Source organism: Branchiostoma floridae, chromosome 8, assembly GCF_000003815.2.
Source record: "Branchiostoma floridae strain S238N-H82 chromosome 8, Bfl_VNyyK, whole genome shotgun sequence".
Classification (NCBI taxonomy): domain Eukaryota; kingdom Metazoa; phylum Chordata; class Leptocardii; order Amphioxiformes; family Branchiostomatidae; genus Branchiostoma; species Branchiostoma floridae.
Genome location: NC_049986.1, coordinates 8,028,783 through 8,040,778, shown reverse-complemented (window position 1 = coordinate 8,040,778; position 11,996 = coordinate 8,028,783). Strand labels below are relative to the sequence as shown.

Below are 11,996 nucleotides of genomic sequence, written 5' to 3'. Positions count from 1 at the left end.
GGCCCGCTGGGAATAAGTGTGAAGATTTTGGAAACTCAAGCGTATATACGCGCGTAAGGGTTACGTAGTGGTAAAATAAGGTAAACCTATACTCGAGAATATCTCGGCAACAATGCACAATATAATTTTGCGGTTTGTGGCTTACAATTCCCTACCAAGGGACCTTTCGAATGATACCAAGTTTGGCCCGCTGGAATAAGTTTGAAGATTTTGGAAACTCAAGCGTATATACGCGCGTAAGGGTTACGTAGTGGTAAACTAAGGTAAACCTATACTCGAGAATATCTCGGCAACAATGCACAATATAATTTTGCGGTTTGTGGCTTACAATTCCCTACCAAGGGACCTTTCGAATGATACCAAGTTTGGCCCGCTGGAATAAGTTTGAAGATTTTGGAAACTCAAGCGTATATACGCGCGTAAGGGTTACGTAGTGGTAAACTAAGGTAAACCTATACTCGAGTTTGACACGCCGGAAGACTATCGTGCACATCCTATATAAAACCTACCTCCGGTCAGAATTGAACTCTGACCCTGCGGTATTTTTGTAAGGTCGTATAGTACGATATTTATGGGCGACCCCTTGGGGTAGTTTGGGCGTCGCAGGTCCTGAAATAACGTGTGCACGTCAGCGAGTTGAAAACTGTGTTGGGTAGTAGAGGATTACGTTAGCTGTGAGGCTGTATGACCTGGGTTACGATGGTTGTTTGGCTTGGTAGAATTTCGCGAATGAATCCGGTTCCAGACTACTTACGTGTGTCGGCTGCAGTATGTTGACCTCCGCTGGGGGTCAAATGAAAGCGTTTTTTTTTATAGAAGAAGCAGAAAAAAATCCGCATTTTTCTAGATTCTATCATGAACTTTAACACATTCAATTCTTGTTAATTACTTTTGCACCCTGCTATGAATCTTGAGGCGTCGAACCTCCTCACTTTGGGGTCCTTAACAATAATGTAAATACCCATAGGCGAAACACTGTGTTCTGCTACCTTTTAACTGAAGCGCAAACACAGGAAGTGGGCGTGGCGTCAAAAGTACGAAGGCTCACACGCACAAGTTGAACCTGAAGTATCTTGCTATGTTACCCCATTTTATTGGAGAGGATCACAGAGTTCAACTGTGAGTTTGCATATAGCTGGCAGATATGAAATCAAATTCTTCAACATCTATCTGTGTCTATATCAAATGCGTAGTATTAGTAGTGAAAGCCTTTTCTTTACTACATTTTAAACTGTACACCAAAAAAGGAGAGGAAGAAACAGACTACATCATTCCGTAACTATGATAATGGTTTTTACTATACTTAGAATTGCTTCAAGACCACTCTGACCCCCTTGGATTGTTCTGACGTTTTAGGACAAGACGAATGCATATGTGCCCACACATAAACTCATAAACAGATTGGCATAAACATAACGGCCTGGCGACTTTAACCCAAATTACAGTGTTCTAAATTCTATTCTATTTAAAATCTGTTCAAAATCCCAGTGTCGTTCCGCAACCACTTCTGAAACATATTGAACCGCTATATGAAGACTGACGTAGAGATTTACCTGAATTCACCTGAACCGCAGAGACTGTGGTGCCTCCGCGATCAGGAGCTGGAAGGCGGGTAGTCCACTGTCGCTCATCCGTCAAGCACGGCTTCAATGTATGTCAGTATCTTGTTTTTGAAGCATTTCACTGTGTTCTGGATTACAACATCCAACGGTAGTTCATTCCAGGCTCCAAAACCCTTACAGGAAAGGCTCTCTTCCGGGCTTCCAGTTTACTGCGAGATATAGAGAGTTAGTTCCAAGTGGTGCCCTCTGGTGTTGTAGGGTGTGCACAATGGAGTAAAGAGGGTGTCTTTGTCAAGTCCCTTGATAATTTTAAAGACTGCGATCATGTCCCCTCTAAATCTTCTTACTGCTAAGGCCACAACGACTTAATTTTATGGATGACATCCTCTGGAGACCCCAAAACTAATGCGAGAGGGCGAAAAAATAAAAATCCAGCAAAGAAAAAAAATGATGCTAAATCACAGGACTATAAAGCTGGCATTATGAACAGAACACGGTTTATCAATAGAAACAAGTCTTTATTTGTAGGAGGCACATGTAGGTTGTATTGTTCATCTTAGCAGACTCAGCTGAAGTGACCAATATATAATATATTGACGCCCTCAATAATAACGCCCTCCTTTTTTACTGTTCTCTTGTCGGCTGTGAGACATCAAGAAACATTATAAAACAGAAAGTCCGATAAACACAAAACAAAAAAGGTTTGAAATATAGCCGGAGCCTAACCTCTGCTTGGACAGCAGTCATATCATGGTCATATTGCCAGATTTCGAATTCGCGGCAAAGCAAGACGCATGTGCAGAAGTACCGTTTTCTACAAAATTAGCACGTTTTGGGGACTTTGGGGACCTTCTCACATTAGTTAGGATGCATGTCGGCGGCGACAGTTAATATGTCAAAGGGTAAGGCACACAAAAAGTAAACAAAACCCGTCTTGTGTTGTCTTGTCGTGATACTAGACGAAAACCCCGCATGGGGCATAGTGTCTAGGACTTATGGTCAGGGCCTTACCCAAGCGTGGCCGGTGGTGGTGGTGCATGCCGTCAACAAGAAAAAAGTGGTGCATAAATAAACGAAAAAAAAAGTGCTACTGTACATTGCCACACTAGGTATAGGCTCCTCCCCTTACAGCTGGGTGAAGCTGGGGTAACCATAGTACTTGGCCACCCCAGCTTTAAAGCTATCTGTAGTCTTGGTTTCGATAAGATGTTGCGGAAGTGCATTCCGTCTGGACATTGTTATGCAAATCGAAACAATGGTCAAGACAACGACTGTTTACTTTTTGTGTGCCTTACCCTTTGACATATTAACTAGAATTCCTGTCGCCGCACATGCATTCTAACTAATATGAGAAGGCTTACAAGGTAAACTAGAACAATAATCATCCGACGGAGCGTTACATAAAAATTTCTACAAGCAGATAATGTTACATAGCTGTAGTATGCAACGCATACATTTTCATTAACGTTAACAGCCCATTACGTGGATAATTCTATTGACATTTGATAAATTGTAAGGAGGAAGGCACCCACCTCAGGCATTTGTGTAGCGCCAGGCTTCATGTCGTACTCTATGAAGATAATCTTTGTTCACTATTTTCCACTGGAATGACGAAAAATGACGATACCACTTGCCCGAAGTTACTAAAAGTAACCCTGATATAGCATATGTAGTCCACAACAGGCGAAGCCTTCCTCTTCTGCAAGTGGTATCCAAGTATATCAAGTTAAACAGAACAAATGCGATTCTCATTGTGTATTTTGATCGGTCCACCATTTTGGATGCCCAGAGTCTCGTACCCAGAACACTGCGTGATCTAACCTGGACAAGAGAGGAGAGAATGGCTGGGTTGCATGGATCCAGTTCATCAATAATTAGCCGCTTCGTGAGTAATCAAGCAGAAAAAAAGAGTCTTAACATGTTTCTGAAATGGTTGGGGAAAACATAAGGCGATTTATAACAGGGCAGGCCGATTTTCACGACCCTTCTAAGATATTTGGTCCGCCCGTAAGAATTGTTTCCCCCCTCCAACAATCTTCCAAATGGAGTGATCTACGTGATGACAATAGGGCGGCGTTGATTTGATAATATGGATGACATACAGTGGGAAATCTAAAACTGACGCGAGCGTGCGAATAAAAAAGTCTGACACAAAGAGATCAGCTCTGCCACGGACATAGAGTCCATTCCGAGATACCATGAGGGTTTTCAGACAATTCCTTTGAATACTTTGGAAACATTTTGAAAGAGATCGCACAAAAATCTCTTTATTAACAATAATTTTCAAACATCTGCAGGATTCTTTCACTTTTACAAGTATTTGCAAATAATGGTAAACATTGCCAAATGATAGAATTAGTTTAGTGCCTTTTAAAAGTTAGCCCCTTTTGTCTGCCTGCTATATTTTTAGATTTCACTGATGGGCACTGGTGGGTCCTTTGTGGTAGGCCATTGACATGACACCTAACCATACTTTGCAAGGATGTGTGAATTGCTTTCTTCCTAGCCCACTGACCCAATATTACAAAAAATGGTAGAAAATGGTAAATAATGGCATAATGCCGTTACCATTCTTTACAAACTTTGAGAAGTATTCTGTTCCGCATCGTGAATATTTCAAAGGTTTTACACACCTGGGAAAATATTCAGAAAGTTCAAATAGCATTCAAAATATTTCTTAAATATAAAATCTCCTAGACATATAATTGAAAACAATTGAAAACATTTGTAAATGATGACAATGGCAACCCTCGCAGGGACTTGGAACCGACTCTGTCACCCCTCTCACACCCCTTCCTTCAACACCAACATACACTCCATACCTCTCCGCCCTCCCTCCAAACAACAACGCAACATCCCCAATCACACACCATCTGAATAGTTCAGAGAAGCAAGAGGTCTCCGAACTCTTGTTTGAATATATTTTTGCTGCATTATTTCACCCTCTCGCATTAGTTCTGGGGTCTTCAGAGGATATGATCCATGAAATAAAATCAGTGTCTCTTCACAAACTCATACACAGACATGTAGTAAGTAAAAAACCACTGTCTCAAACTTTTGTTTTCATCTTTCTAACTTAAAGATTCATCCAGCGGTTTACAACGGAGGATGATACCCAGGCTATAGTCAGCATTTACACAAGACTCTATAAAACAAAATAACACGAAATTGAATCCCCGCTAAAGTAACTGCATCTACAGATCCAACTTTCGACGTTTTGTATCTCTTATACGTATCTCTAGCCAGGGCTCGAAATACCACCTGCATGAAAGAAAAAGTATGAAAGAAAAAATAGCAAAGTTTCCTCAACAATTTTTAGTATGATCCATTCTTCCTAAATTCAGAGTGGTGCAGGTAAAATTTGTGTGGTGCAGGTAATTTTCGATGTTACCTGCACCAGTGCAGGTATGCAGAAAAAGGATTTCAAGCCTTGCTCGCCTACGTGCGTGCTTCAAAGGATACAAAGCATTAACGTCAGCGATGGTTCTGATAGTGGCACCGTGTGCGTAGTGTAAACAGAAGTTAATATGAGTTTGCATTTACAGAAGACATACAAAATCACCATGATACAATCGTAAAACAGAAGTTAATAGGAGTTTGCATTTACAGAAAACATACAAAATCACCATGATACAATCATAAAACAGAAGTTAATAGGACTTTGCATTTACAGAAAACATACAACATTCATCGTTATTGACATGGACCAGGATATTGTTGATGTAATCTTGAGGCTCCTTGTTTATTCTAGTCGCAGACCGCAACAAGTTTTCGGACCTCATGAGATCAATGTGCCAGTATGAGCTTCTCGTGAGAATAAGTGCACATTGTTTAGAAATTGAAAACGGTCGTCACCGTAACACACCAGCCACTCAGAGACTGTGTCCTACATGTCAAGAAAATACAGAAGATGAATTCCACTTTGTTATGAAATGTCCTACCTACAGTAAAGAGAGAGAAACATTGTTTAAGAATATTAGAACAAAAACACACATCTCTCTTACCTTCATGAAATGTAATGGAGGTTATATTTATCTCCATGAAAAATGGAGATATAGTTTTGGGTGTGTCTGTGTGTGTGTCTGTGTGTGTGTCTGTCTGTGTGTCTATCTGTGTGTCCAGATTTTTGTAGTGAGCATATCTCAAGAACCTCTCGGCGGATTGCAATGATATTTGGTATATGGGTAGTTGTTGGGAAGACAAAGGTCAAGTTTAATTTTGGGCCCCCTGGTATGTGACCTTGGTACTGCATCAGAAATTCGTTTTTTGGATCTTTTGAACTGGATGTACTATGGTAACTGTACTGTTATCAATAATGTTTTGTTGTTACTTTGTATGTAGCCTCTTAGTACTATTGTCTGCATAGCTATTAGTTGTTATTAGTTGCCATACATTGTACATTGTGCGATTGCTGAGTAAATAAAATTCATTCATTCATTCATGAATGAACAAAGGTTCAAAGAAACATAAGTATATTTGGCACACCAAAACGATCTCTCAACGAGCCCTTAACCGTCTCTTCAGTCTTTCAGACATCCAGACATCTCACAGTATCAAATCTTTCAACATTTGTCGTGATCTCCATTGTGGTGTCACCTTTTCTCTCAAATACTGTAAATGCATTTAAGTTCGCGGGGATTTAATCTCGCAGTAGCAGGAAAAATGACTTTTCGCGGTGGTTTTAACTTTGCGGTAGCACTATGAACTGCAGTCTCTTACTGTCATGGAAAAATGTTCGCGGTGTTTTTAAGTTCGCGGTGAAGTGGCCACCGCGAAAACCGCGAACATTAAACCACCGCGAAAGTTCCTGCATTTACAGTATCTTAGTTGACTTCCCTGACAGCAATGTTTTATCGCAAAATGCGCTCTAGAGGTGACGTCACACGAGCGTTCAATATAACATATCTGTATGAAGCCATCTTTCCGCATCACAGTAAGAACATACTCTCCAAGCAGAGGTTAGGCTCAGGCTGTTTTTTTAACGTTTTTTTAGTCATTGTCATCGGGCTTTCTATTTTGTATTGTATCTTGTATTGTCAAAATCTAATGACAAAATGGAAAGCCCGATAAAAACGACTAAAAAAAACGTTGAAAAAACAACCGGAGCCTAACCTCTGCTTGGAGAGTAGCAAGAACAGACATCACACTTAGGCGTCCAACCAAGGACATTGTATTGTTATCTTCAAGATATAAGAACAATCGCCCTAGATGTCTTACTACGACCTGTTTATATACTGTCGCCACACTGGACTTCTGCATGTTGGCGACGTCACTGAGTCCTAGATTTGTTTTGTGTTAGCCTTGATTTTTATACTAGGAGTATCATGCTGAACGTACAAGTATGACAGCAAAGCGTAAAAAGCTTCATTTTATATTTATGAAAATTTATTGAGCTAGCGTACCGCAGCTTCAGTGATATGCTTTTATTTCAGAATAGACAACTAGACGACCAGACCGGTACATTGTATGACATCATACTCAATAGCAGATCCGGATGGCTATTTTGTTTGTCAAAACAAAAAGTGAACTATTGCATCAGCGCCGTAGCGACAAGAGATATTTCTGGCCCTTTTCACGGATCGCATTGCACGCTGGGAAATGGGAGAGCACTATGGGTAAACTGTTCTCATGACAATCGCCTCTTGCCATGTTGCCACGTCTTCTCGTATGACGTAGCCTGATGAAATTCACTGATGACAGTGTGACGTGAACCAATGGGAAGAGTCCTTGGTGTCGTCTCGTAACGGCTTGTACCAGACAGTCCCCCGCATTTGTTCGGGGGCTGTCGTTTGAAACGGTCCGTGTGTTGTGGAGAGAAGGGAGTGCGGTCCGTGAGGAACACTCATCAACAGCTGACCGTATTTTAGATCAACCTTCGAATCATCTGAACGGTCTCTCACTTGATTTCCCAGCAAACTTCAGCCGGTAAGAAACGTTCCCTGACTCAAGTATTTTTTTTTTCTGGTTACTTTTATTTTTTATGATGTCATTATTTTTGCCGCACGAACATAGTAGTGCATGATATTTGAGGTTCTATCTGTATCTGTATCTATCTGTATCTATATAGCCGGTATAACTGCCGTTCGGCGTAACACACCAGCTTCGCAGGCGCGCGGCGCGGCAGCAGCTGGTTATATTACACCGAACGACCCGTCACACCTAGCTTTTGCACATCTATCTGCAAGCGTTCTTTATAACTACCCAAAGAAGATGCCCCTACTGTACTTGGTGATAACAAATTCCACTCTACGATAGTTCTGGGAAAGTACGAATTTTTGAACACATCAATTCTAGGTAGGTAACTCTGGTATTTGAAGGCATGACTGTTTCCAAGTTGTTCTTTTTGTCCTGGAATTAGATACTTATCAGTTGGTACGTCCACCAGTTTATTGGTAATTTTGTACATCATGGAAAGTCTGGACATTTTCCTTCTGTCTTCAAGTGACATCCACTGCAAATCTGTTTTCATTTTGGTAACACTAGAATCCCTGTTGTAGTTGTTTGTACAGAATCGGGCAGCTTTGTATACGGATCCCATACTGTAGCGGCATATTCAAGGTTATGTCTTACCAGTGACGTGTATGCAAGTCTTTTTACCCTGGTTGGCCATGCCCACAAGCTGCATTTGATTACTTTCAATGTCTGTTTAGCCTTGATTGTTATTCTGTCAACATGGACACCCCACTTCAGCCTAGTTGTTAATGTAACACCCAGGTATGGGTGGGTTTTTGTGGTTTCTAATGTCTGACCACAAAACTGGTAAGGGGACACATTTGGTGTTCGTTTGTTCGTTATGTGCATGATATAGCACTTATCAGGATTGAACTGAATGAGCCATTTCCTTTGCCATTCTTCCATGGCAGGGTGTTTTCTAAATGCATTTTGTAACAATCAAGTCATTTCTTTAGTGCCTATTTGAAAATCAGAGCTTTACATGCGTGTTTTGATGATGGCAGGACGTGGTAGGGAAGACAATACCATGTTTCATAAGAAAGTAAATGTATAGTCCCATAGCCCTTTTTAGCTATAGGCCATAGGGGTTGTGGTACTCTCCAAGCAGAGGTTAGGCTCCGGCTGCTTTTTAAAACGTTTTTTAGTTGTTTTTATCGGGCTTTCTATTTTGTATTTTATCTTGCTGTGTCAAAACCTAACTTTTTGACTCGCGTACTTCAAGAAAAATGACAAAATAGAAAGCCCGATAAAAACGACTTAATAAACGTCAAAAAACAGCCGGAGCCTAACCTCTGCTTGGAGAGTAGGCAGAGTTTTGGCTGACGTACTTCAAGAAAAATGACAAAATAGAAAGCCCCATAAAAACGACCAAATAAACGGTTAAAAAAACAGCCGGAGCCTAACCTCTGCTTGGAGAGTAGGGCAGTGGTTGTTATCCACTGTGTCCGGGACACGGTCGGTGGATTACAACCCTCTCCTTCCACCCCCTTTTACCTCCCCAACCGAAGTCAGCTAGGTACCCATTTGGGTGGAGTGAGAAGGTCATGTACAATACCTTTCCCAATGACACAAGATAGGTAGCAGGGCAGGATTCTAACCCAGGGTGCTGGGCCAAACGCCCCAAAATTACGCCACACGACCCCCCCCCCCCCACAGCGTTTGATAAAAAGATCTGTAATCTTCTGTTTTTACGCAGGTTTCTTCACAACCGACATGATGTGGAAAGCTCTGCTCGCTACTTTTGTGATGGCCGTCACCATCGGCGGAACAACTGGCCGTGAGTACCGAGGATTCCTTTAGTAGTGAAAGAAAAGTTTGCTTTAAACTTTTCTTTTTTGTAAGGTTCGAAAAGTTCGAAAATGGTGTACCAAGCATTTTCCTACTGGTCCCCAGGGAGCTTTGTATGTACACGTATGTGCGTTTGTCTGTGTACAATATAACTCAAGATATTGTCAATGGATAGTGTTAATATTTAGTGGATTGGTAGGGGTTACAAAAAGCAAGATTCAGTTTGAAAATGATGTACCTGGCGTTTTCCTACTGGTCTCCAGGGGGCTTTGTACGTAAGTACGTTTGTCTGTGAACAGGATAACTCGAGATGTTGTTGATGGATATTATCAATGGTATTTGGTGGATAGGAAGGGGTTACAAAAAACAAGGTTCAGTTCGAAAATGGTGTACGTGGCGTTTTCTTACTGGTCCCAGAGAGCTTTGTACGTAAGTGCGTTTGGCTGTAAACAAGATAACTCGAGATGTTGTTGATGGATATGAATGATGTTTGGTGGATAGGAAGGGGTTACAAAATACAAAATTCAGTTCAAAAATGGTGTACGTGGCGTTTTCTTACTGGTCCCAGAGAGCTTTGTACGTAAGTGCGTTTGTCTGTGAACAAGATAACTCAAGATGTTGTTGATGGATCTTGTTGATATTTGGTGGATAGGTAGTGGTTACAAAAAACAAGGTTCAGTTCGAAAATGGTGTACGTGGCGTTTTCTAACTGGTCCCAGACAGCTTTGTACGTATGTGCGTTTGGCTGTAAACAAGATAACTCAAGATGTTGTCCATGGATATTAATGATCTTTGGTGAATAGGAAGGGGTTACAAAAAACAAGGTTCAGTTCGAAATGGTGTACGTGGCGTTTTCTACTGGTCCCCAGGGAGCGTTGTACGTATGTGCTTTTGGCTGTAAACAAGATAACTCGAGATGTTGTTGATGGATATGAATGATATTTAGCGGATAGTTATGGGTTACAAAAAGCAAAATTCAGTTCAAAAATGGTGTACGTGGCTTTTTTACTGGTCCCAGGGAGATTTTTACGTAAGTGCGTTTGGCTGTAAAAAAGATAACTCGAGATATTGTCAATGGATATGAATGATATTTAGTGGATAGGTAGGGGTTACAAAAAGCAAAATTCAGTTTAAAAATGGTGTACGTGGCGTTTTCTACTGGTCCCCAGGGAGCGTTGTACGTATGTGCTTTTGGCTGTAAACAAGATAACTCGAGATGTTGTTGATGGATATGAATGATATTTAGCGGATAGTTAAGGGTTACAAAAAGCAAAATTCAGTTCAAAAATGGTGTACGTGGCCTTTTTTACTGGTCCCAGGGAGATTTCTACGTAAGTGCGTTTGGCTGTAAGCAACATAACTCGAGATGTTGTTAATGGATATGACTGATATTTAGCGGATGGGTAGGGGTTACAAACAGCAAAATTCAGTTTAAAAATGGTGTACGTGGCGTTTTCTTTCTGGTCCCCAGGGAGCTTTGTACGTAAGTACGTTTGTCTGTGAACAAGATAACTCGAGATGTTGCTGATGGATCTTGTTGATATTTGGTGGATAGGTAGGGGTTACAAAAACAAGGTTCAGTTCGAAAAAAGTGTACGTGGGGTTTTCTTACTGGTCCCGGAGAGCTTTGTACGTACGCGTGGATGTCTGTAAACAACATAACTCGAGATGTTGTTGATGGATATTAATGATATTTGATGGATAGGTAGTGGTCATAAACAAGTGCTGCATCCTATAATTACATATTAACTATGTAAATTGGAATCTAATTTGCATAATTAATTGAAAATCGTCTAAACACGTTCAATTCAATTATAGGACCATTGCAACATGTGACATTTGAAACTGAGAAAGAGAAGAATATTTATTATATATATTATGCAGAATACAGACCTAATTTGCAGAATAGATGAGAAAATATCATTGTGGTAAATAACGGGAACTCCTTACTTGTAGAATTTGGGAAGTTATGTACAGATGAACATTACCAGGCATGTGCATGTCCTACGTAGTGCATGTCTGTCAAACTTTTCTTGCTAGTTTCTACAATTACAAACAAGTTTTCCTCAGTTTGACGCTTGACATAAGTTGGAATGGATAATTAAAAGGCAATTTACAACCGTTCACACCACACATCCGTCCTGTCGTTTACTTTTTGGCTAGGTACTCCGTACTACATGAGTGAGACCTTAGACTCAGAGTCCCGAATAAAGGCAGTATCCATAAAAGCCTTGATTATTTGGCAAAGGTATGTGTTTCGTGGTACTCTAGGGTGGGTACGTGGTACTCTAGGGTGGGTACGATGAAACAGACCGGTCCGGAAAAAACGGCCCTGAAAGAAATTAATGGACCGGAATTTGGTCTGATTGAAAATGAAAATATTTTGCAGGCAGGCGTTCAGGTGCTGTTGTTTTTTTGTTTTTTTGGGGGGGGGGGGGGGGCTTACTGGTCGAAGGAAACAAGAGCGAAGTAAAGGGACTTTCTACAGTGGATGGGGCCATTGATTTTCGATCGTTATGTTTGCGGATGTGCGTTGCCGGATGTTTGTCAGCCTAACTTTAATAGGAGCCTCTGAAAGGATTGTGATTTTTGGCGGACGCCTAATGGGCTAGGCTAATAATAGAGTGTCCGCTTTGCAAGAATTCCGGAATTACTGGATTTAATAAAAAGTATTGCTGGAATTTTTTCCACGCG

At 41.0% G+C, this 11,996-nt stretch overlaps 1 protein-coding gene across 2 annotated transcripts in view; it reads left to right on the top strand.

Annotated features, from left to right (window-relative positions):
* The first annotated feature begins 7,321 nt into the window (after nt 1-7,321).
* Nucleotides 7,322-11,996, top strand: part of LOC118422052 — an 11,564-nt gene continuing 6,889 nt past the window's right edge. For both annotated transcript variants that reach the window (XM_035829558.1, XM_035829557.1), the window contains exons 1-2: nt 7,322-7,487; nt 9,211-9,291. In XM_035829558.1, the coding sequence (XP_035685451.1) occupies nt 9,228-9,291 (64 nt within the window). In that variant the 5' untranslated portion in view covers nt 7,322-7,487; nt 9,211-9,227. The remainder of the gene's footprint in view (nt 7,488-9,210; nt 9,292-11,996) is intronic.